Source organism: Octopus bimaculoides, chromosome 3 (assembly GCF_046866305.1).
Source record: "Octopus bimaculoides isolate indiv1 chromosome 3, ASM4686630v1, whole genome shotgun sequence".
Classification (NCBI taxonomy): Eukaryota; Metazoa; Mollusca; class Cephalopoda; order Octopoda; family Octopodidae; genus Octopus; species Octopus bimaculoides.
Genome location: NC_142930.1, coordinates 49,207,839 through 49,235,620, shown reverse-complemented (window position 1 = coordinate 49,235,620; position 27,782 = coordinate 49,207,839). Strand labels below are relative to the sequence as shown.

Below are 27,782 nucleotides of genomic sequence, written 5' to 3'. Positions count from 1 at the left end.
CGTTTCTTAGAAGACAACCTGCTGAGGGCCACTGACCAGATCTGTGGAGGGTGCAAAGTCCCCTCTCGACCGAAAATAACATGGTGGTGGAACAATGTTGTTGACAGGGCTATTAGACAAACGAAACAGCCTTGGAAGGACTGGAAGAACGGTGGTAGCAGGGAATTGTATCAGACTGCCAGAAGGGAAGCTAGGCGACAAGGTTTATTTAGCCAGAGGGGAAGCAGATAAGAAAAAATTTGCCAATGTTCTGTGCCGTGAGGACCAAAGACTTGAGGTATTTCGTGTTGCAAGACAGTGTGTGAGAGAGAATCGTGATGTCATGGGAGAGAAATGTGTTCACATGGATGATAGTACGCTTGCACTAAACGAGGCTGCAAAGAAAGAGGTTTGTCATGATTTTACAATTATAAGAATCAGTTTTGTAACACTTCACTATCATTACAGCTTCCACTGCCAACAATGCCAGCACCACCACCATCATCATCATCATCATCATCATTTTATATGTTATTCATGATGTCACATTTCACATCAGTACTTATTTAGTGTTACTGCCCTACTAGACAGGTCAGAGTATCACATCTTGCTTGTATGTTTTGTTTTGGGCTTGGTTTCCATGGCTGGATGCTCTTCAGTATATTTGAAAAGCTTTACAAACAACTGATATGTTATTAATATTTAGAGCTAATAAGGGAGTGAGCTGGCAGACTCATTAGCATGCCAGGCAAAATACTTAGCAGCATTCCATTCATCTTTACATCCTTCCGGGATCAATAAAATAAGTACCAGTTGAGCACTGGGGTTGATGTAATTGACTTACCCACTCCCCAAACTGGCTGGCCTTGTGCCAAATTTGAAACTGATATTTAGGGCTAATTGGACATTTATAAATTATATCTAAATAAATTCGATAGCAAAAACAAAAGTATTTTATACATTCTAAACACCTGCATCCAGAAAATCTAAGTTTTCTTAATGAATTTATCTTGACTTCTATTTACTAAACTTGTCTTAATGAGTACACAATTTTACAAAAGTTTTATTTAATAATAGTAGAAAAAAGGAGATGTACCAGAGTGATTTTTATTAGGATATTACTGGAATTCGTTTTATCATAATCCTATTTTTTTGACTCAAAGCATAGGGTTGTGACTAAATATGTTAAAAGTATTTATCCTGATTCTTCATCATTTCTATCAATGTGCCAATCATCTTTTCAAAGGTGTGGCTGCATAGTAAGATGTTTGATTCCCAACCAGCTGGTTCTAGGTTCAGTCCCACAATGTGGCACTTTGGGCAAGTGTTTTCTACTATAACCTCAGGCCAACCAAAGCCTTGTGAGTGGATTTAGTATACAGAAACTGAAACAAGCCTGTTGTGTGTGTGTGTGTGTGGGGGGGGGGGTCTGCTGTGCTTGTACCCCATCACCATTTGACAACCAATGTTGAAGTGTTCAGGTTCCCATAACTCAGCGATTCAGCCAAAGCAACTGATAGAATAAGTACCAGACTTTTAAAAAAAATGAGTACTGGGGTTGATTCATTCGACTAAAAATTCTTCATGGCAGTGCCCCAGCATGACCTCAGTCTAATGATTGAAACAAGTAAAAGACAAAAGATCATGCTTTGTACACTATGGTATACATTTATCTTCAAACTCAACACATGATTTTAAAAAATAACTAATTTTCCAAAAACATAATTTAAAAAACATTTGTCAGTTTGCCTTGAGCTGCTGCTGATTTTCACTCTGAAAAACTAATTCTTCATAGAGAACAAAGTGACTTCTTTAATCATCACATTCCTTGCCAGAGCCTGCAAAATAAGTTGAACTTGGTCCCACACTTCAAGTTGTTGCTCAGCCTCAAGTCAGCCCTAACTGAGTACATATAAGATCAAAGCAAACCAACCACAACATTCCTTCCCTTCTTATATCTAGAATTACATTATCAATGTACCCCACATCTTTTAAGATGGTAGGATGTAATTTTAGAAAAATTAGACTGCCATTTCTGGCAGATCAAGCAACCAAGCGGAGTATCATGTAGTGATAAATAGAAAAATTAGCAATAGTGTAATTAAATGTCAATATACAGCATAATTGTAAGTCAAACATATCCTGATAAAGTGGAATACATGGGTGTGTGGTTGATAAACTTGCTCCCTCATCATTTGCATTTGAGTGCAGCCTCATTGCACAGAACCTTGGCCTTCTACTATAGCCCTGGGCAAAGGGAGTGGATATGGTAGGCAGAATCTGATGTGTGTGTGTGTGTGCATGTATCTGTGCCCTTGTCTTGACGTCATATGATGGTGGAAAATGAGAATTACCATCATTGACTATAGGGAAATAATACTTTGTGTGGTAACAGGTGAGGGCTCATGACAAGAAGAGCATCCAGCAGTAGAAAATCTGCTTCAATATATTCTGTCTGACCCATGCAAGAAAGGAAAAGTGAATGTTAAACCAATGATGATGATGATAGGATATAATGGTAATAAATCACCTTCCATAACCCCAGTTTTGAATAATTTATAAAAAAAATATTTCTTACAGCTTGAGTCTTGAATTTTCATTTGATGAAAAAGTTTCTGTGGTGGACTTCAGTTTTACACAGTCTTCAATGTTATCTTGTCCAGTTAAGTTACCTAAAAGAAAAGAATCAAATGAGTGTTAGTCAAAAACCAATATGACATGGAGATACATTAATAATACTGCACCACCACCATACATCTGTGTTTTATGGTTGCACACTAAGAGTCATGTCAATTACTACAGTAAGACTAACTACGTATAATAATAAACAGATACACTACAAAATGTGCCTTTATCATGGTAATTGGCTTTAACTTACCAATTGTTAACTCGGACTCAGGAAGTAGAGCTGTCCAGATGAGAAAAAAATAACTAATAAAGAATATGTTAAACATTTATGAAATTTACAGACAATTATTAAATAGTGAATGAATAGAGAAATGTGTATAAAAAAGTTTTGACATAATACTTATAATATAATCAAACAAAAAGGAATTAGGATGCAGAAGTAACAGAAAAACAAATTAAAGTGACAGAAAAGTTTGTTGTATATATTCCAAAAATTAATAAAATTAAAAATTAAAAATTAAGGGAGTTCTTAATCTATTGGGCTTTAATTTAATAACAATGATAATAACAATTGGCTTCTTACATTATCACAAGACCATAAGTTTTAAGGGAGAATACAGTCAAGTATATCAACCCTAGGTCTCACCTGGACTTATTTCGTTGACCCCAGTGTAAAAGCAAAACAAAAGTATGCAATCAAATATAGTAAGATATTGTGTTTGTCACTCAACTGATTCTACCAATGCAAAATTTTCAATATAACAGGTGAAATTTCTATAGTAATTCTGTCTTATAATGACAGTAAAATCACATGCTGCAAGTTTAAAATGAAACTAAAATTTTTTAAAAAATATTGTTCTAGTGATAATATTTAATTAGTATGTTTGATCACTTACACAGCAGAGTATTTTTTATAAAACATTAACTTCAGCATTTCTGCAGAAAAGCCAATAGTTCATTGATTTAGGCAACTAACCTGAAATGTCAGTCATACATAATGCACTAATTGTGTTTAATTACTTAATATTTTTAGTAAACTTAATGATTTCAAAGACAGAGTATTTCAAAATGATATTATTATCTTAAATATTAACATATGAGGTCTGTCCGAAACAAAACTGAACTTTTTGTAAAACATTTTACTATCTCACTTACAAGTTAATTAAACTTGTCTCTTTCACAAAAAGTTTCATTCATTGTTAATACACTGCTTTCCATTTTTGAAGAGTCCTGAAATATATTCCCAGGAGTAATACACAGCTCTTGGAGTGAATTTTCTTCAATCTCTTCTTTTGTCTGATGACCATCTTTCAGAGTGGAATTCAACTTAGGGAACAAGGAAAGTTTGCTGCGGCCAAATATGGAGAATAGGAAAGATGAACGATAAAGCTTTCTTGTGCTTTGCCAAAAAGTTACAGATTAGGAGTGTCACCAGGTGTGTTATCATGTTGCAACATCCAAATTTTGTTTGCCCATGCCTTTCTTTGCACTACTTCTCTCAAATGCCTCAGAATATCCAAGTAAAACTTGTTATTGATCATCTGACATCATGGAACACATAAGAAATGACATACTTCTAATCAAAAAGGACAATCAACATCACTGTCGCATTTGATAAATACTGACATGCTAAGTTTTGGTCATAGAGGCAATGATTCAAGCCACTGCAAAAAATGCTTTTGTGTTTCAATATCCTAACTGTTCACCCTTGTTTCACCAAATGCTAAAACACTTTTCAGAAAGTTTTTAGCAGCATTCAAATGATCAAACAACTCCTAGTTGACTATGATTCATCTGTCATAGCATAAATTTTGCAGCAACACAATGCATCTTTGATTTTCTTTTTAAAATCATGTGGTGTGGGCTTTTACTGATTCCTACTGTTTTGGAAGCGTTACAGGTAGTCAAACAACAAATTTTACAAGTCACAGCATGCACCTTCACAATGTGACCATTGTCTGCTGTAGTGGAAAATCAGCCAAATTTGGGATCATCATTGGTAGAAGTTCATTGTAATATGAGATGTTGGTATCACTCATGATATTGCAGATGGCTCAAACAATCCTCTCTAAAGGCCTGTTGCAATATTAGAAAAATTTCCATAAAAGCCTCTTCTTTCTTTTATTTTCATTTTTTTTTTTTTAGTTGACAGAAATTACAAAGTGACTTAAGGACTGAGTTTCATGCATTTTGAAACAATTTCACAAAACATTGCATTTCTAACTCCTTCATTGTTAAATGTGTAGCAAATTGCCAAGTGCACAAAAAAAATGTTCATTATGATCTGTGTGGATCAATGATTAAATAACTTGGAATGATGTTCAATTATAATTAAACTACAAGTCAAGATCACCTGTACACAGCACTGCAGTCACAAGCATGCTGTGTCAAGTGAGGGCTCTTTCAAAAGTTTCATCGTTTTTTTTTTCAATAGACCTCATAGAATTTCAATAGTAATTCTATCTCATTCATAGTGCTAATAAAGCCAAATTACAAAGTAACAGGATACTTTCATGTTACTATGTGACCAGCTTATCATAAATGCTACATTGGTATGTATACCTTTGGCACTTACCATGGATTTGATTCAGTTACTTGAAAATACTTAGAAACACTTCATAATAGAATTACCTCAACAATCTAAAATATTTAAATAATAAAATATTTAAACACCAAAAATAAAGAAGCATTAAATGAAAATTTTAAATGACTTACATGATACCGAGCTATTATCTTCATTTAACATTTCAAGACAATCTTCAGTAAGACTAGATTCTGTTCGATAAGATGGACTAGCAACTTCTTGAGATTGATGAATTGGTGTTGTACTTACACTTAACCCTGTAGTATATGAACTACGCCGACTACTTGAGTGACGTGTCATGTAGCCATATTGCTTCCGGCCAGATGCCAATTTATAACAGGCCTATAAAAACAATTTACATTAAATGTGTTATTCTTCAACCTCAATGGTAAAGTTTTAAAGAAGTTAAATTGTCATTATGAAAGGAATTATGCTCATCAGAACATTAAGTTTATAGTTTATGACTAAAAATTTAAATGCAAAACTCTTTCTACTCATACTAGACAGCGGTTTCTATTACTTCACACTATAAACTATTCAAGATGAACACTGTGTCAGTCTCACTGGTGTTTGAGGGTCTGCAGAAACTATATGTACAGCTCTTTCCTCAAGAACAAACCAATAAAAGAAAACCAAAAATTTTAAAAAACCCATATTTGATGATAACTCATTACATGTTCAACAGCTAAGTGATTGAAAATTTAAACAAAAACTCCTTAAAATTAATTTTAAAACTCCAACCAAAGTCCTTTCTGGAATAAATAAGAAAAAGAGTGAGGAGAATGTACAAATTCAAAATAGTAATTTGTAATGAACTAAAAACATGTGAACAAAGACAACTGAGGGCAATTGAACTAAGATAAACATTTACAATACAAAACTGCAACAAAATGGAGTCTTAAGAGAAGACATTTCCAACAAATATTGGTATATAACATACTTCAAGAGAAAGATCTTTAAATTATCTGACTGGTTGCAAAAGAGAGGTATTAGATCAGTGTTTCTCAACCATTTTTTACTTATGGACCCCTTTGATTCCTATTTTACTTATATGTACCTTCCTACCTATTCTATGCTTTAAAAATTCTATTATATTTTTATAATTAAATATAATTAGGAATTATGTACAAAAAAATCGTTAAAATATTTTGTGTACAGTAGAAATATAATCTATTCATTGCACATAAATTTTAACAACAAAATCTTATGTGGACTCCAAGGGCCATACAGACCCCAGTTGAGAAACACTGGGTTAGATTGAATGGCTATTGATAAAAGTAATCAGATATTTAGAAGTTTTAAACTAGGATTTTTTTTCTTTACCATTTTGTCAGGAAGGGAAGTGCAGCATTAAGGACACTTTACTTTTTCAAGGCTTCCAAGACTGATGGGAAGAATGGAGGAAGTTATTCTTAAACCAAAGATTGACCTGAATGCTTGCATTTTCAATAGAGTGAACTCTTGCAAAAGATAGGACCAGATGGTGGTGTGAAACAAGGTAAAAGACTAAGTTTACCAGCTAAACTTAAATGATGTAAAAGTTTCAATTAAAATACATTTGTTCTAAAATCATACAGAAGAGTAGCTAATGTATTATTTCACAGGAAAACAGATAATGACACTCATGCTTAATATAGCATAAATATTGGGTAAAAAATCAAACAATATATATTTAATTTCCTTATGTTAAACTTATTCTGTATCAATTCAATATATGACATAATTTGTATTTTACTTCTAAAAATAATAATTACACTATATAAAAGTCTAACCATTATTTGCAAGCGAGTTTGTATGATGCTTTTGCTAATTATTTTAGGTGGCTGTGTAGTTATGAACAGACAGACACCCTCTCAGTCTCTCACTTTAACCGAATGGAACATTAAAGATGTATCAGTTGAAGGACAGTGAAGGCGGCACCAGTACTTGGCTGTTACTAATTTTCAGTTGAATAAACCGAAGCAATGTGAGAACAATGTGCTTTGCTCTGGGATACAACTCATCACCCAATCCTGGAGTCAAATCTACAACATTATGTTCACAAACTCAACACCTTCACCATTAAACTATGTGCCTTCACACACACTATGTACTTCAACAGAAATAAAAGAGTATGTGCTGTAAAACATCATAGTACTGCATCAGTTTCACCTGGTTACTCATATTTTGTACCTGCATGCAAAGACTGCAATGACATGGAAGCCAGAAAGAAATTGGGAGAAGTACTAGACTAAGAACATCTGGCACCAGACATTCAAAGAGAACCTCATATGTATGGGGTCTAGTTGGACAGAAGTGGGAAAACTGTAAGAGATTGACTATGCAGGAAGAAGCTTGATGCCTTGTGCATCACACCTAAGTTTAAGTAACATATATTCTAGAAAAAAAAAGAAGACATTTACAATTATTATTATCGACACATACGTCTTGCTTTAAACCCTTTCATGTGTTCATCATTCATAATATTCGGTGAAATTAAAGATATCTAATTAATATATATAAACCAGTTAGAATGCAAGAATTAGCTCTTTATCTCAATGTGACCATTATTCATTATCATCACTTTTTCATGCAGGCATGGATAGAATGGTTTTTCTGAGGCAGTTTTTATGGTTGCATGCCTTTCCTGTCACAAACCTGTTTATTCACCTCTCACAATATACGGGGATGCAATGACCTATTCTAAAACAGAGATACACACAACAGAAATATGGTAAATATTGGGTTACATATATATATATGTACACGCATGTGCACGTGTGTGCACATACACATGTGCACACACACACACACACACACACACACACACACACACACACACACACACACACACACACACTCAAGATTACTTTCACCAACAAAATTTTAAAATGTATATATATTTCAAATTATTTGACATATCTATGATGTAAAAGAATGAGTTTCTTAGATTTGAAAATTTTCTCATTTTGTTTTACTGAAAGCAATTATCCTTTTTTTTTTAAAAAAAAAATCTGTTTGTCTAATATAAACAACATAAATCTAATAAGCAATAATCAATAAAAATTTAAGAGAGAACAAGATTTTAACCAACGTTTCCAATGATTCCAGAAGTGTTGAAGTAATCTAATCTCTGTTTCTGAAATTTCTTTAAGAATATCTTTGATCCACCAATATCCCTGAAATATATAGGGTGATATAAGTAATGAATTCTTTATTAATATATTTCTATCTTCTTAGCCAGAAATAATTATGGCTATTTACTTACTCTATATTCCAAGAAGAATGGATGTGATTCATAGAATGATTTGAATCATTGCTGGAAGCTTCCAATAGCCAATGGAGAGCACATAGTTGTCGGAATAAAGAGTCCCTGCAATAGATGATAAAAAGACAATAATGTAAATGGCTATAGAGTGAAAGATGAATGTTTCACTAACAATATGATAATGTTTAAGTCTTTATCTAAAAGTAAAGCTACAACTATATTCTTCAGATATACATGAATGAGTGTTGTATGCATCTGGATGGAGGTTGTAAAAGATCAGCTAGAAGCAAGGTGCAAAGGCTACAGTAGTTATAGTAGAAAAGGCAGAGTGAGGAAACAGCTCCTCTATAAGCCAGAGGCTGGAGTGTGTTAGTGAGTAATTCCATGACAATCAATCACATGACCTTTTCTGGATACCATCTAAGATGCTCATGTATGCAGTAACAGTTACCATCCCAGATATAGGAAGTATATTCCATTAAAGAACTTTGTTGATTTGCATAAAGAGCTAACAACTGCTGAAGCATGTTCTAGCTCAAAGAGCAAATCTTTAGGCCCTGGTTTTTATTATGTTGTGGATGTGAGATTGTCAGGAATATACACTAGTGATTGTGAGGTTTAGCATTTTTAATTTTATAGGTTTTAAAATTTTAAAGCATTTTAAAGGTTTCAGTTGCATGTTATCATGATTTGAGAAAGTGTGACACAAGTATGTTTTCTTGATTTGTGCAATTATTGTATCTTTGTACAGTTGAAGAGGACATAATTACAAACCCATGGAGAATATTTTTTGAGATATCTGTTAATGAAAGTGATGTATGTCTAATGTGAGATGTCTAGGTTGCAAGTGAATGTTGCCTGTATGCAGAAAGTCAAGGATCAGTAAAGAGTGGTATCATTTGCATAGCAGAGAGTTGTTCTTAGCAGTAACAGCAGATAAGTCTTTGATATACAGGAGGGATTTCAGGTCCCACTACAGTTAATAGTGTGGTTCAGAGAGACCCTGATCGACATACAAATGCAGTGGTGAGATCTCACAAGAAACTTTTGTTCTAAGAGATAAGAGATGGCTGAAACCCATCATCATCATCATTTAACGTCCGTTTTCCATGCTAGCATGGGTTGGACAGTTCGACTGGGGTCTGGGAAGCCAGGAGGCTGCACCAGGCTCCAGTCTGATCTGGCAGTGTTTCTACAGCTGGATGCCCTTTCTAATGCCAACCACTCCATTTATGGCACAGGGGCCAGAGGGGGCTGGCAACGGCCACGATCGGTTGGTGCTTTTTACATGTCACCGGCACAGAAGCCAGTCAAGGTGGCACTGGCATCAGCCATGTTTGGATGGTGCTTTTTACATGCCACAGCCTTCCTACTTACTAGAACTTTGGTCTTTGCTACATTGACTCTAAGGCCTTTTGATTCTAAACCTTGCTTCTACACCTGAAATTTCTTCTCTAGTTCTGGTAGTGATTTTGCTTTGAGGGCCAGACACAGTTAAAAGTTAAGTGCAATACTGTTCTCAATGGAAAGGGCCCACTAATGAGTGACACAAGAAAACATGTCTCCAGTAGATCTGATGTTTGGAGAGTGATAGAGGTAGCAGATATAGTTGGGAAAATGGGAGAGGGAGACTTTGAGCCAGTGTTACAGGAACTCCTTGCTGCTGTATCCAGATGAGAGAGGTGAGTTATAACAAGAGAGTAATCATCTATTTCTAGTCTTCATCCTTTTGCTTCTACTGAGTCTTACTTCCTACAGCTTATTCTACAAACTTTTTATATACTTCAGGAAATACTACTTTACCAATATTTTCTTTCTAGAGAAAAAAATCAACAGTTTTTGAAAAATGAAAATTAAACATTAAGCAATTTCACCAAGGAAGAAGCTAAAACATTTATGGATATTAAACTTCCTTTTAAGACTAAGATATATACAGTAAGCAAACAAAACAAGTCACAAATTAAAATATTAAATTGTAATCATGCAATAGATACAAACCCATTTATATTGCTAACACAATGAGCTATATTGTTATGTTGTGGTGTATATGGTCTAGCATGAATTGATTTTTTCCTGTTTGAAGGGTACTCAGTAATTGTGGGTTTCTTATCACTGGAGCTATTATTCATTGGTGAGGAACTTTCAGATACTATTGACTTGGTTCCATCTAAGTCACTGAAAAAAACCCAATAATATAATGATATACATTGTTTCACACATATTTACTTACGAAATCCAAAAGCATTGAAGTCAGAACCAAATACATACAACTGTCAATTGTAATGAGGGCAATATACTTGAGAAGAAAGTTTGCAGGGAATTTGAATTAAATAGCCATAAAAAACTACTGAATTAAAAGTATCAAACACACTGAATAAATATTTTAGACAAATAAGCAGTTTCCACATATGCTAAATTATGCTACCTCATTTATCATGATTACAGTTTTATTATCATGACTCACAATAAACAAAGAAATATTTTATTTTTATATTTGGGGATGGTCCTTTTTTTTTTTACTAATTAACTACATGCACTATATACTTGTTCTTCATTTCAGCTTTAAAGCTGAAGTGAAGAACATGTACATAGTGCATCAGGTTAATTGGCAAAAAAATATGATCATCCCCAAATATAACATTTTATTTTTAATTAGAGAAAATGAGAATATTTTTAGAAATATATTACATTGGAAAAACCAAAAACAGTAGTCATATTAATCAAAGACAGTCAAAAACATTAATTAGGTACAAAATTCAAATTGAAAATTGTTGTTATCAAAACATCCATTCTAAGCCTATATTTCTCCCTCTTTGTATTTAAATCTATTTCTGTAGACAGTAAATTGTAGGACAAAATGCCAGACAGTATTTGTTCTGGTTCTGTGTGCTATAAATTCAAATCCCAAACAAGATCAACTTGTCTTTCATCATTTCAGGGTGTTCAAAATAAAGTACCAGTTCAGAAAAGTGGATTAGTGACATTTTTAGAATGTTGGGCGAGGTGCTTTGCAGTATTTGTTCAGCTCCTTTTATTCTGAATTCTTGGGTCATAGACTATTGCCCAGTTTTGCACTACCACTTGGTTCTTGGGTACATTTAGCAGAGTTCACTCAGTTGCAAGCATTTGGATCAGGTTTCTAATTTATGGATAACTACCTTCCCACCCTCTTTAGCCTCAGAGACAAACAGAAATGGGATCAAAGGCACAACTTTTCTTCCCTGACTAAACAGTAGAAAGAAAAAAATTAGGTTACCTAAACAATAGTATTTAGAACTAGATGTTTGTTTTTATTTGAAATCATGACACAACAGTAAATTTAAAGGAAATATAGTGTAACAGATTGTTTTTACTGTGGAATGTTCTTGTTGGAGAAATCGGCCTTAGAGATGGATGCTCTTCCTATTGCTAAACACTCAGCTATGAAGCAAGCAGGGTTATGCACTTTCATCATGGCTGGAAATTGCAATTAACTGAAAATGCTGTTGTAATTCAGTACCTTACTCCTTAACGTGATTACATAAATTCATGCTATTGGCTCACTTGAGGTTTTTTCGTTAGTTCATTTTATTATTAACATTTCTGTTTGTTAGCCTAAAAAGGCATTTCACATCATCTCACACTTAAATGCCTTTTTACATTTTTATTTTTGCTTCTTCAACCAGATAAAGATGAAACAAATTATGTTCAAAATCAAACAAGATTTGGATTCATTTTTGTTGATGCTGCTGTTGCTTAGATTCAGGTCAGTTGATCGAGCAACTGTATAATCAAATGCATTCTTTCAATGACCAACTCATTTCTTTTGTATATCAAGGATTACATAGTTGAATGTATCCTTCATTATTTTTTTTTGTCTGTTTATTGACATAATTTGTACTTTTACATTACAATGATTTTCTTTCAACAGCTATCTCCTTGAGAAAAAAAAAAGCAAAAAAAAAAAATAATAAATCCAATAAACAAGTTATGATTAAAAGTTGTCAGTTTATTGATTACATGACAAATAAAGAAAAGACAGTAATTAAAATTGAAATTGTTTCTTACTTCTGTGAGTCATTACATTCACTATCAGATTCTATGCCACTCTCGTCACTGCTGTCAGACATAGGATTTCTCCATTGTAATCTAACCTTCTCTTTTCTCTTTCTTTCTTCATCTTCAACTGCCTTTTTCTGTCAAAAACCAGAACATTCTTTATATCACACAAGTGATACTTAATGATTCATTCATTCATTTTGTGAATCAGTAAACACATAGCTAGGGTGAGGATCGGAAAAGAAGTGGTAGAGTCAGGAAAGATCTTACACTAGTTTTATGTATGGTGCTTGAAAGTTATTCAACAAAGTATGAGTTAATCACTCAAACCAGCAATCTCTCTCTCCCTCCCTCTCCCTCTCTCTCTCTTCCTGCTGGATAAAACCCTTCTTATTTCTTCCTATTGACTTTGGGTGGCTGATTTCCAATTTTTTGTAAAACTTCCAGTTCCTGAGTATATGCAGATGTTGAAGTACATATTTAGCTGGTGACTAACAAGCATTGCAGTATAGCTTACCTCTGATCCCAAAGGGTTGCAGCCAGTGGCGGACTGGCCAGGTTGCCAGCTTGCCTGATGGCAAGTGGGCCCCTGCGCCATTAAAATTCATATATGGGGGCTCATGTTAGTATCTAAGGGGTCCATACCCTCAAGTTTGAGAATTTTTTATTCACTCCTGGAAGAATGCATTAATTATTTCAGCCTGGTTGTGTTTGTAGAAAGAATACTTTTAACAAAATAAAAAAAAAAAATTAAATGATAGCATTGTAGTTGTGGGTGGGCCCCCTTAGTCTCCTGGCAACCAATATTTTTAGACCCAGTCCGCCACTGGTTGCAGTTAAACCTTGGCTTTAATTCCACTGATCCAGCAACAATGATCACAAAAGTTATTAAAACTCATATGAGGAGTTTGGGACACAATAGTACTATATAAGCCCCTTGCATGTTGGGTTACACATCAGTAGCTGATAAAAATCAACTCCAATACTTTAAAGTATCAATATTTAATTCTATTAAGGCAGCAAGCTGGCAGAAACGTTAGCACACCAGGCGAAATGCTTAGCAGTATTTCGTCTGTCTTTACGTTCTGAGTTCAAATTCCGCCAAGGTCAACTTTGCCTTTCATGCTTTCGGGGTTGATAAATTAAGTACCAGTTGTGTACTGGAATCGATCTAATCGACTGGCTCCCTCCCTACAAAATTTCAGGCCTTGTGCCTAGAGTAGAAGAGAATATTTAATTTTATTGACTTTGGAAGAATAAAAGGTAAAGTTGACTTTGACAGGATCTGAATTAGAAAAGCAAGAGCTAATAGAAATACCACAAGACATTGTGGTACTTGTCCAATGCTCTAACAAATATGCATTGGTTCTTGAATGGAAGTATATAAGTGCACTAGAAGTATATAAGTGCACTGCAGATTGTTAAAAATATAATTTCAGACTTTAGAAAATGCACACTAATGCTCTGAGGGTCTTGAAAAACAAGTTATTCATAATTTTGTTAGACACAAATATGATTAATGAAACAAGTTTTTCTATATTTTGCCTAAATCTTTAACTTTAAAATGTTTTTTTTTTTTTTAAATTTCCATGCAATGTGTGCCAATAAATTTTTTATTTCACTTTCAGTGCACCATGGAATCAAGAAAAGATTGAGAATTACTGCTCTAACAACTTTTCCAATCCTGTGTGAGGAATTGAATTAAACACTGCAAACTAGTAAAATATTATTCACTAATTTGCAAATGTAAATGATGAAAATAAGCAACACTAAATGTCACATTTATCAAATTATTTTTTATTAATTTATCAAATTATTCCTTCAACATAAAAATTATTCTACCATCATTGTCCATAGCCTTTCAAGAAGGTGCATATCAAATAATATTGACTAGCTGCTAATAACAATAGCTTATTCACTTATGCAAAATATTGTTAATTTAGACCATACAGTAAAACTAGGAATCAGCAGGCTTCACTTCTAACTTGTTTAACATACCTAAGTAATTATAGATTAATCCATAAATTAATCATGTAGTATAAAGAAATATTACAAATTCTTTATGTAAACTTTTATAGCATTGAGTAATTATATTAGTTTACGTTTAAAATGTTGATCACTCTTCCTTTCTTTATAAAAAGACATTAAATTAAATCAATGAAATTTTATGATAATTTGTCAGCTTTAAATTAGTGTTACTATGTTAAGAAATAGAATTTTAAAAAATAGTAAAGCTCGGGAAATTTCATTTCTAAAGCACAGTCAGTTGATACAATAATACATACCTTTTTGTGTTCTGTTTCTTTTACCATAACAAAAAGATCTCTTCCAAGACTTACATTACGCACCAGAACCCTGGAAACAGCAATATATGCAATTGACCTACTCATTCATTTTACAACTGCTTTTTCACATTGTTTCTTGTTGGTGTTTAGCCCTAGGTCACCCTTGACCAAACAGACCTATAATCAAAGGTAGTCCAAAGATAATCAGAATATGACAATCCATCATTTTATAAATCAAAACCGATATTTATTTAAGGCGGCAGGAGTTTGATTTGATAGAGATTTTGCTGTTGTTTCTAGCAAGTCAAGTGACTGCTTAAAGGTTTTTTCACTGGCTTGTTTTCATGATAGTACAAGTCAGATGAGAGCAGAAGATGGCCAAGTGCTGGGACTGCTGGGATAGAAAAGAAAGCTAGCTATTACTATTCATTCCCTGCTAAAAAGAAAGCTATTACTATTCATTCCTTCATTATGATCATAAAATATTGTTGCCTTTCCATTCATTATACTGTAATATTTCTATTCGGATATATGTTGGGTGGAGTGTTGGAAGCAATAGGTTGTATTATATCATCAGCACCATGAGGTAGCCATGGCCACAGCACTAAACTCTCAATGGTTACTACACTAGAAATAAGTAGTTGTCACTTGTGGCAGCACTGTAAAAGTAGCCAATGTTTTGTTAATCTACAGGGTTGTTCAACTTTTCTTATGGTTATAACTTGAAAAGGGATAAGACAATAAGAGAACCTCTGCTAGAAACAAGTTGAATCTTAAATATCTATCAAATCACCCTACTTTCAAAGAAGGGCCTTATAGGGCGATGTGGTCTGAGATAAAACTATCTGAAAATGGAAGAGGGTCATGCATGGAATGTGTATGATCATAGGTCTGTTCAATCAGAGTTGACATGGAATCAACAACAAAAATTGAAGGTTCTATTAACCCTAGATATACAACATAAAGGTGAAATGTTCAGTGATAGCCCTATTTAAGCCATGGTCAGATAATAGATAAATAGTGGAGGCACATCGCTTAGTGGTTAGGGTGTTGGGCTCACACTTGTAAGATTGTGGTTTTCATTCCTGGATCGGATGTGCATTATGTTCTTGAGCAAAAACACTTCACTTCATATTACTCCAGTCCACTCAAATGTAGAAATGAGTACTACTAGTGGAAGTACATCACTTAGTGATTAGAATGTTGGATTCATGATCATAAGATTGTGGACCAATCCATTGTATTCTTGAGCAAAACACTTCGTTTCATATTGCTCCAGTTCACTCAGCTGTAGAAACGAGTTTAGCCTGGAGAGGGATGGGCTCCACCAGCCTTTCTTACCCTAGATATGCTGCAAGGCTGCAGCACCCCAACAACCCTCAAGGTGTCAAGGGACTTTAAATACTCACAACCTGGTGTTTCTAGTTTTGGCTGTGAGTTGGTAAACCTCTGTATCATATCCAACTACAAACAGCTGTTGACCTTTGTACAAGATATCACTTTACACCATAGTAGTGTACTGCTTTCATATTTGGACTGCATTCAACAGCGTCATATGCCAAACAGGAAAACATTTACTCACTAACACTCCTCCAGCATTTTATCTGTTGTCAAGCTGTGTATTTGTTATAGCAACATTACAATAGTCTATGTTTCCTCTGGACTAGCTAACTCTATACCACCTTTAGCTTGTCATATATCTCACCATCTACTCTTTTATACACATACACACACACACACATGCATGCTCACACATGCTATATCTCTCTCTCCATAGACTCTACTCCTAAAGTGTTGCTTAACAATAAGAATAAATGAAATCAAAATATATTACATTGAACTCTTCTTCTGAAAGTTTTCTTTAAGTGTACAAATACATAAATCTTTCAATGAGATTTATATTCAATTTTCAAAGTGTCAAACTGCTTTTTGTTTGCACAGAGAAAATATCAAAACCCAGGGTTACATTTTGAAATGAAATAAGTGCAGACATGGCTATGTGGTCAAGAAGATTACTTTGCAGCCATGTGGTTTCAAGTTCAGTCCTATTATGAGGCATCTTGAGCAAGTGTCTTCTACTGTAGCCCAGGGCCAACTAATGCCAACTAAGTAAATTTAATATATGGAAACTGTGTCGAAGCCCAGTGTGCATGCATGTATAAATGAGTGTAAGTAAACAAATATACATATTGATTTACATATGTACAATGCAGAAGTACCCTTGGTTGGTGTCAGGGCATGCAACAAAACCATCAGGAGTGAGGGTCCCCTAACTGTTGTCACAACATTCTTCTAGGAGAGGGACACTGATGTAAAACTTGCAGTTTCCCCATGATTACTGGCCTGTCACTCATTTCAGCCTGTCACTTGGAACTAATCATGGAGACTCAGAGTGGTACTTGTAATTGTACAAGCGTTTATCACTATAATCCAATGACGTACACATCTCTTTAATGTCACTCTTATTCATCATTCCATCTACTGAAAGCCTTACAGCAATGGAAAAGGGGCAACATGTGCAGGCTTAGCCAGTTACAACATTCATCATCTGTCACCTCTGCTCCAAACCATGCAAATCTGCAACAGAACTGAATAATCACCTGGGAGGTCATGGATGGAAAGTCAGAAATGCTCTTGACAAAAAGGAAGCACAAGGAGACAGCAATCATTTGTCAAGATGGAGTATTCACCATATCTGTGTGTATCTTTGTGTTTGTGTTTCTCTCATCACTTCACAACTGGGATTGTTTTATTTGCATCCATCCTTGTTACTGAGCAGCTCAGCAAAAGAAAAGACAACAATGCAATAAATCCCAGGTTTTAAAACAAATAAGGACTTTTGAGCGAGGTCATTGCCAGTGTCCCTGGACTGACTCTTGTGTGGGTGGCACGTAAAATACACCATTTTGAGCGTGGCCGTTGCCAGTACCGCCTGACTGACCTTCGTGCCAGTGGCACGTAAAAGCACTTTCTACACTCTCTGAGTGATTGGCGTTAGGAAGGGCATCCAGCTGTAGAAACTCTGCTAAATCAGATTAGAGCCTGGTGTAGCCATCTGGTTTCACCAGTCCTCGTCCAACCCATGCTAACATGGAAAGCGGACGTTAAACGACGATGATGATTGAAGCCAATTTGATATGATAAGGTGGTGCCTCAGTATGGCCACAGTCCAATGACTGAAAAATTAGAAGAGTAAAAGATCATGAAATTACCTGCCATTGGATATTGCTTTGTTGAGTGTATTGAGCTGTTTCTTACTTCGCAGATTTATCATTTTAGTAACAGCCTGCATAAAAAAAAGCATTACAATATAAGATAACAGTTGCTTTTGGATAGATTCAAGGCTTCATATTTTGGGGAAAGAATATATGAGATCTTGTAACGTTCATGTCTCTCACAAGAGTATTACTTACAAGAGTGAAGTGAAATAGTTTGATTAGAAAACCAAAGCCAAGTAACACTGTATTTACATCTTGCTCAGTTATATAAAATACTGAATTCTGTTGACTGATCACAACTCCTTACAGTTAAGATATAAATAAGATAACTTAATGTTCATAACTTTCTTGGAGAGTTATCTGAAGAGGCCAGGTGATATGGTTTCAACAGGAAAATCATAACCATATTGATGACTAAGCTCACCACAAAATGTGTAAGTCTTGTAGAGTGTCAATAACTATTGGATGCTGAAGTAGTTTCTGGCTCTAAAGAAGGGCCAATCATTGGGATGCAGTCCTAGTGATGTGCTTGTTAGGAGAAATCCTCAAAGGTAGAGAAGCCCAACATGTGGAATGGTTGTGAAGTTTCTCATTGCATGCAGCCCATGATTAAGCAGGGTGGAGTACAATGAGCTTTTCTTGCCAATTGAAATGGATTCTTAAAGTCGAAATATTGAATAATTTTTGTCTCTCCAATTATTAATTAATGGGGGAGTTTTATTGTTTCATGTTTATATACTGAAAAAAACCATGCTTCAAGTAAATTTAAGATCTTACTAAGATTAAAGGGTTATTTGCATAAACTCATAGTTTCCCATCAGAAACCACCAAAAATATATAATAAAGCAAATACATAAAAATCAATAGCAGTTATGTGTTGGTTCTAAAAAGACAATCAATCACCATTTCTGTCAATCCAGTCTTAGCTAAAAAAAAAAAAACGAAAAGAACTTATATAAACTGACATGACATAGTTTGATACTTTATTCATTGGTAACTAGCTATGAAAAAAAGATGAGATTTTGAAAATGAGAAAGTGATCATGCTCAGAAACATCAAAATAAAAGCAAAAAAAGTGATTCAATAAAAAAAAAACAATACTTCAATTTTAAAAAATGCATTAATTGCTCCTCGATAGAATAACTGTTACTGAAAAGTAGTTGAACCTTCTTGCTCAAGCTAAACAGGTTATCAGTTCACCTACTTACATAAGAATGGGATGGAGGTCGCTTATACTGGAGCTGGTGCTTGTTGTCTTTTTTCTCATTGTCAGTTTGGTTAGTATTCTTCTTGTTGACATCCTAAAAGCAATTTTAATTAACTTTTTTAAATATTTTCTACAAAATCATTACTATAAAAATAAAAATGAATAATAAACATTTAAGCTTATACTAAAATTGTTCTCTAACACTTTGAATGGGAAAAAAAAAAAAAAAATTCTGCTTCTCTCGTTCGTAATAATTTTTTCAAAAGATCATAATGTTCCTGCTTGTTAGATTGTGGGTTTAGGTCAAAACCTGACACTAACTCTCTAACTGAGTATAAATAAATATTTTAATTAAAAGACTTAACAGACTTAGTATCAAAATGTAAAGTATTGTAATTTAGAATATTCTGTGGTGTGATGGACAGATTGATGAAATGTCAGCTTCTTAACTGAAGAATCACAGCTTTATAGTCCATCACTGATAATAAGTCATACACTGCAGCATTATTTGACAAGTAAGAAAGCAAGTAAAAAAAACATTAAACAAAGCTGCTCAGCTATGTAGAGCTAGATTAACTATAAACTGTGTAGGTAGCTTTTTGAAAGTGGATATTGGATTATCTCAGAACAGAATAAATGAATGACTGACACTTTAACTATTTGTAAGATCAAATAAATACAATAGTTACAGCAAAAGAAAATATTAAAAAATAACAAAATATTTGATAGAAAAAACTGTGATAGAAAAAGAAACTGTACAATATATTGTCTGGCCAAAATGTTGGAGCATCAGCCCAACGTTTGAAAGATCAACAGTTAACATCCCACTTCTAGTGATAGTTAACCAGGATGTTTGAAACACAATGTAGCATCAGTAATGATATGTATATGGGACTGTTAATAATCTGACTATAAATGGCTGTTAATAACCTAATGGAATTGTTAATAACCTAGCTATAAATGGCCCAAACTACTTGCTGTAAATAACTAACACAGTAAGATATACAGTCGATAAGGCTACATGTGTTGAAGAAATACATTAACAAAATCTAATTTTTCCTGACTTATAAACAGCACATGTTTTTATTTTAAACTTTCAATCTTTTTGATTTTGAAATTTGGTCTGCAAGATTCTATTCTGTATTTTAGGAGGATCATTACACCAATAATAAACACATGCATTGGTTCTTTTTCACTTCTTTATTATTTGTTAATTGGTTTACTATTTAACCAACTAACTAATTGATTATTTCATTAATCATTCAGTAAATCAATCAATGATTTATGTTTGTCAATGCCCTTTCATTGCCATTTGTGACCTCTTAAATGACATGCACTCTCTACACCAGGTCAATTTCAAATCTGTCTCTTTCAGTCTTGTCAAATATAAAGCCCTATAATTTTAATGACATCAAGTATCCCCTTTACTATATAAAGTAGTAGCTTAACCCTGGACAGTTATTGACCTTCTATAAAGCACAAGTGCTAACCTGCTACAAAATCAAATGCTGCACGCAAATTTGGAATAGTTTAACTGCTATAAACATTCTCACCTGCATCTACAAAGGATATTTAACAGACTGGCAAACTTTTACTCACCCATTAGTCCACAAATCAACTAGGTAGCCTCTATGTCACCATTTCACCTACTAGAAACATCAACCAAATCTTCCTCAAACCACAACCTATCATCTTAATAAAAGACACATTTGGGAATATAGTATGGGATACATATTCCTGAAAAAAGACAGAATCATCATCTCTTGGATGCCTCTGAGTATATTTCTACTTAAATAGAGCCAACTTGAGGGCCAAATCATAATCACCCCCACACTAAGCTTACCAATGTGTTGTACAAACCCTTTGTCTCTTCTACCACTACTAAAATGGTTCCTGTTCCCCTCAACAAGAAACAGCTTATAACTACCATTCGAATTTTAATGCACCTGCCTTTTCTTCCTCTAATAATTTCTGCTGTCTCACCTAACTGAACCATGTGTTAAATAATTTTCCCAATCCCTTAATCTTCTAATGCCATTTTTTTTTTTTTTACCTTAAAGTCATCATCCTGCAGAAGAAGCTAGCCATTAGCAGTATTAACCTTACCCATCTAGAGAAAACCCACAAAGGCCATAGGCACTGCTATCCTCTTTGGACTAAATAATAAAAAATAATAAAGCTTCCTACAACAAGGGGGGGGGCTGAAAAGTGTCTGGCTTTAAGGGTGCTGCAAAAGGCTTGGTTGGAGACCAAACCTTCCAAGTTCTTTTACAGGGCTTCGAGAAACTGAAAAACTGCAGTAATAAGTGTGTGAATCTGAGAGGGGAATATGTTGAATAAAATCATAGTTAACTGATCCTCCTGAAGCCATGAACTTTTCAGTATCCCCTTATACATGAAGTAAGAGAACAGTGGTACAATAAATGAGAACTGCAGAGAGCTTGCAGAGCTCACAACTTCCTATAGGTAAAACTTGTTCTTTTAGGAAAGAAGAGACATCTTTCAAGCATTTAATCCTTTGGTGACCATATTTCTGTTGAGATGCTCTGTGTTTCTTTCAATTAATTTTAAATATAACAAAGAATTTAGTAAAATAACTTAGTTATCATTAAGCTAGTGTTAGGAACATAAATTGTGACTAAGATTTGGTGGAAGATTTTAATACAGAACTTTTGAAAACAAGACATCTGTACTATAGAGCCAGAAGCTATTTCAGGTGAGTTGCTATCAAAAGGGTTATAGTGAGACGTGTTAGCACTATTTTGTTGTGGCAGCATAGCACAATCATGCTAGGCTTATTTTATCCAATTACTACTGGCTGCAGAAGGATACCTGTGGCAACAAGCATGCCAGTTTTGAAAGGCAAAAAATCAGTTGCTGATAAAATGTTGATTGATCATCCAGATGATAAAGACACATTGCTGATTTAATGCCAATTAGAAAACATCATCTTTTACTGCTATGGGATTGCTACCTCACTTCACAACTAAGATATGCAACTCCTTGGATATTTTGCACCAGTTACATCTTGCAGCTCTCAAGTACCGAATCTAAATACCTCAGATGTTATGGAGAAATTAATTTATGTCTTACACTACATCCTGTTTGACTTGAACGCTTAATTACCTCATGATGTGCTTTCTATTATCACATGTATGATCAAAGAATTGTTATGCTTATTAATAAAAGAATATTGCCTTCTAATATTTGTCTTTACATTCATGTAAAACATACATTCATACATTACTGGAAGTCTTCTTACACACAATCCATATACTTCCCAATGGGTTAATGCTATGAAAATTGGACTAAATACTAATCTACCATAATACTATCATAATCATCATCATTGTTTTGATGTCCACTTTTCTATGCTTGCATGGGTTCAGTGATAGTGGGTGATAAAAATGAAAATTTTAAATCAAATAAATATAATAATTCAAATTTTGAATCAGAAGCAGCTCTAATAATGTAAACATTACCAATGTCACATATTTAATGTATGTGTTTTGGTTATGTGCTTATTGACTGCAGGATTTATTCAGGGAGAAGTCCTTTTAAGACAGTTGCTTCTAATTCAAACTTTAATTTTGTTTCACTTGTGCAGCACTTTTGCACATCAGCAGATAAATTTGACACTATTTGCATATACACCTCTGACCAGCAATTCAAATTCACTTCAAGGTGACTTGGATATATGGTGCTGACATACTGAAATAACAGTGAAATATCAATATCCACTGTTCTTGATCAACTACAAGGCAATTCATTTCATCTGGTTAGGGATATATTTTTAACATTTGACATCTTAAAGGGACTTTTACCTAGACAAATCCAGCAGCCAATAAGCACATAAAGAAAACGTGTTAAGTATGCAATATCAGTAATATAATAATTTTAAATTTAAAAAGGCTAAAACCATCTCTATTCATTGCAAGAATATTAGTTTATACATGCCTCTTGAAGTTGTCCAACAGCATGAAGAATAAGACTTTCCTCATCAAGATATATTGGTTCACCAATTTCCTTATATGGCAAATGTACTGGGCAATAAAAGCCTTGACTGGAAAGTTGTTGTTGCCGTCGAGTGTAATTAGCTTTGCGAATTTCATCACGAGTTGGAATTGTTGCATTATATATAGTAGAACTTCGAGCTTGTATTTTAACACTTTTGTGATTAGCAGTTGGTACAGGTATGCATTTCACATAGTTTCGAGGATCACTGTTTGCAACAGGCATTGTACTGGTTTATCTGCAAAATATGAAAAACATTGTCAACATTAACATTTTAGTGCATCTTTTTTCTTTTTTATTCCATGAGATAGACAGGTTTTCCATGCAATATATTAGTTTCAAATTTTTGGCACAGGGCCAGTAATTTTATGGGTTGAGTAAGTAAGTCGAATGCATTGACCCCAAAGTTTAACTGGAATTTATTTTATCAACCTCAAAAGAATGAAAGTAAAGTCGATCTCAGCAGTATTTGAACTCATAACATTAAAATGGACAAAATGCTACTAAGCATTTTATCTGGCATGCTAACAATTCAGCCATCTTGCCACCTTTTTCCCTGAAATATATTGTCAATCATCTTAATCATTCAACACTTCTTATAAAACCCAATGGTTCTACTTTTTCCATGTCTTCTACAGTCTTCTGCTTCCACAGGTACACTTCACTAATAGTATACAGTAATTTTTTTTTCACATACCACTCAACAAATATTTGCATCACATTTATACTAGTGCAGTCATTTCTCTTGCACAGTTTTGTTGCCTTCAATGCTCAACTATGTTCTCAGCTCACTTGTGTTCTTTTTCTTTTGCAAATTCACATTACACAATTCAAACAAATCATACCATATTTCCCTTCAGCCTCAGCAGAACTACAACAGTCACTATCCATCTCTAACAACCCAGCAGTATCACTCTCATAATTAACATGCTTAGAAGGAAAGTATGTTTCTTGTAAGCAAGGGACAACTGCCAATCAGGTAATAAAAATGTTTATATAATTTTACAGCTGTGTGTTCCTAAAGAGTAACCTTCTATGAATGACTAACCCAGCTAGTCACAAGCAACATAGAAGAATAGGACTGTGGCTATAGGCTAAGGCTATCACAACTGAACAAGTTTAGAAGAAGTAAAAGAAAGCAGTTAGCAAGGAGGAATACCAATAAGAAGAACACCTGGTGTATCTAGCCAGGAGAGAAGCTGATAGTAGAGGATGCCTAATTATTATACTCAGTAGTGTAATTGCCACGCAATAACCAGCACTTGTGTATTAAAAAGGTATTCTACCAGCACAACCTCTAACTCTCTTCAAATTACACACACAGACATATATATATATATATATATATATATACATCCATATATATATACATATATATATATATATATATATATATATATATATATATATATATATACACATCCATATATATATACATATATATATATATATATATATATATATATACACATCCATATATATATACATATATATATATATAGTTTTAGGGAAAATAACCAATTTTCAAGAACTCATCGATGAAAATCCACTATCACATATAGAATTACGGAAAAATTTGGATAAGTACTGTTTTCACTTTGCTAAAGATTTTCTACTATTTGAAAATAATATGTATTCTTGTTTTTATACTATTCATTTGGTTCTTTATAGATTATTTTAATAGATAACTTATTTAACACTATATTATTTAGGAGTTATAGTTTCATTTCAACATAATATTAGAACTTCGATTGGAATAGTGTTGATATATTTTCGATAATTTTTGATTAATATTATTTGATTAATTATTAATCTTTATAGTTTATAATATCGTTAAAGTTTTTTTTAAATCAAAACTTTGTATATATATATAAAGTTTAACCTTTTATTCTTAATAATTTTTTCTTTCCTAATTTTTTCATTCATAATTTTTTCCATTCATAATTTTTTCATTCATATTTTTTATTATTACGTTTGTAGAAATAAATAATCTTGTATTTTTCTATTATTCAATTGATCTTTAATCATAATTAAATAAACGTCTTTAGCTTTAAATAGTATAGCTTTAACTATTACACCGGTTAAATATGTACTAATTTTATCTTCATTATTATTTTAAACTTAAACTTCGTTCAACTTGTATTTAAAACAATGATAATTTAAAACAATGATAATTTAGGTAAGATGTTTTTTGTATATAATATACATGTTATTATTATGGATGAAGGGATGATTATTGAATGGTTATTATTTTGATATTATGATATTTTTTAAATAATTTTTCTATCTTTATATAATAAGTATATCATATTAATTCATTTGGTACTTATTGTTGGTTGAGATATATATCTAATTATTGTTCTACTTACGATCTGACGAGTAGCTATATTTTTGAATAGAACTTATTTTAGATAATTTCAATTGATTTTAATCGATTTAAATTTTTTTTCTATTTGAAAATTGGTTATGAAACACGTGTAATCTTTTTATTATATTTATCTTATGATATTTACTTTACTTTATATTATACTCATTTATTGTGCTTTTAATTATTAATTTTTCTATATGTGATAGTGGATTTTCATCGATGAGTTCTTGAAAATTGGTTATTTTCCCTAAAACTATATATATTTTATATATACTTTATCTATAAGGCTCAATTTAATTTTTTATAAATTGATTTTAATTGAGTTTTTTACCTGTAATTTTGGATTTTGTCCCTAATAATATTATTATTACATATATATATATATATATATATATATATATATATATATATATATATATATACACATCCATATATATATATATACACATCCATATATATATATATATATATATATATATATATATATATATATATATATATATATATATACACATCCATATATATATACATATATATATATATATATATATATATATATATATATATATACACATCCATATATATATACATATATATATATATATACATACATATATATATACATATATATATATATACATACATATATATATACATATATATATATATACATACATATATATATACATACATATATATATACATACATATATATATACATACATATATATATATATATATATATATATATATATATATATATATATATATATATATATATATATATATGTTGTTGTACTTGGGGATGGTCATATTGCCAGTTTAGCCAATAAAAACACACGCACTGTATATTTGGTGTTAATTTGCTTCAGCTTTATATTACATTAATCTTAAACAGATTCCTTATGGGATTTCCCAATCAAATTGACTGAAACCCATTTTCAGCTAAATGTTTAACAATTTAAATAGATTCCACTCAAATTTGACGTTAGTGTAACTTAGTTTGGTTTGAAACAAAGTGCTTGATTAGCTTCATAATCCTAACTTAATTCCAGGCAACGTCGGGCTATACTGCTAGTATATATATATATATATATATATATATATATATACACACGGCTATACAGTGTGTGTGTGTATATATATACATATATATATATCATCCTCGTCGTTTAACATCGGCTTTCCACACTAGCATGGGTTGGACGATTTGACGGAGGACTCGCAAACCAGATGGCTACGCCAGGCTCCAATCTGATTTGGCAGAGTTTTTACAGCTGGATGCCTTTCCTAACGCCAACCACTCTGAGAGTGTAGTGGGTGCTTTTACGTGCCACCGACACGAAAGCCAGTCAGGCGGTACTGGCAACGGCCACGCTCAAAATGGTGTATTTTATGTGCGACCTGCACAGGAGCCAGTCCGGCGGCACTGGCAACAACCTCGCTCGAATGTCTTTTCACGTGCCACCGGCACAAGTGCCAGGAAGGCAACGCTGGTAACGATTACGCTCAAATGGTGCTATTTACGTGCCACTGGCGCGGAAGCCAGATAGCTGCTCTTGCAACGATCACGTTTGGACGGTGCTCCTAGCGCTCCACTGGTACAGGTGCCATCACAATTTCGCTTTCACTTGCCCCAACATGTCTTCGCAAGCCAAGTTTAGTGTCCAATGAAGGAGACGTTGGCATGGGTGCCAGTCGTCGAATTCAGTTCGATTTCGATTTCACTTGACTCAACAGGTCTTCGCAAGCGGAGTTTAGTGTCCAATGAAGGAAAGGTACACATAAGTGGGCTGACTACACCCCTGGCAGAGACCTTGGATTATGGGCTCACTTGGCTTGCCAGACATATATATATACATATATACACACATATATATACATATATATATACATATATATATACACATATATATGCATATATATATACACATATATATGCATATATATATACACATATATATGCATATATATATACACATATATATGCATATATATATACACATATATATGCATATATATATATATATATATATATATATATATACACATATATATGCATATATATATATATATATATATATATATATATATATATATATATATATATACACATATATATGCATATATATATATATATATATATATATATACACATATATATGCATATATATATATATATATATATATATATATATATATATATGCATATAT

At 33.1% G+C, this 27,782-nt stretch overlaps 1 protein-coding gene across 2 annotated transcripts in view; it reads right to left on the bottom strand.

Annotated features, from left to right (window-relative positions):
- Nucleotides 1-27,782, bottom strand: part of LOC106876649 (coiled-coil domain-containing protein 60) — a 45,225-nt gene that overhangs the window by 11,849 nt on the left and 5,594 nt on the right. For both annotated transcript variants that reach the window (XM_014925263.3, XM_089348964.1), the window contains 11 exons: nt 23,144-23,438; nt 19,188-19,280; nt 17,974-18,047; nt 14,762-14,831; nt 12,486-12,613; nt 10,437-10,613; nt 8,439-8,543; nt 8,265-8,349; nt 5,323-5,533; nt 2,858-2,887; nt 2,558-2,651 (listed from right to left, as the gene is read on the bottom strand). In XM_014925263.3, coding sequence (XP_014780749.1) covers nt 2,558-2,651; nt 2,858-2,887; nt 5,323-5,533; nt 8,265-8,349; nt 8,439-8,543; nt 10,437-10,613; nt 12,486-12,613; nt 14,762-14,831; nt 17,974-18,047; nt 19,188-19,280; nt 23,144-23,425 — 1,349 coding nt within the window. In that variant the 5' untranslated portion in view covers nt 23,426-23,438. The remainder of the gene's footprint in view (nt 1-2,557; nt 2,652-2,857; nt 2,888-5,322; nt 5,534-8,264; nt 8,350-8,438; nt 8,544-10,436; nt 10,614-12,485; nt 12,614-14,761; nt 14,832-17,973; nt 18,048-19,187; nt 19,281-23,143; nt 23,439-27,782) is intronic.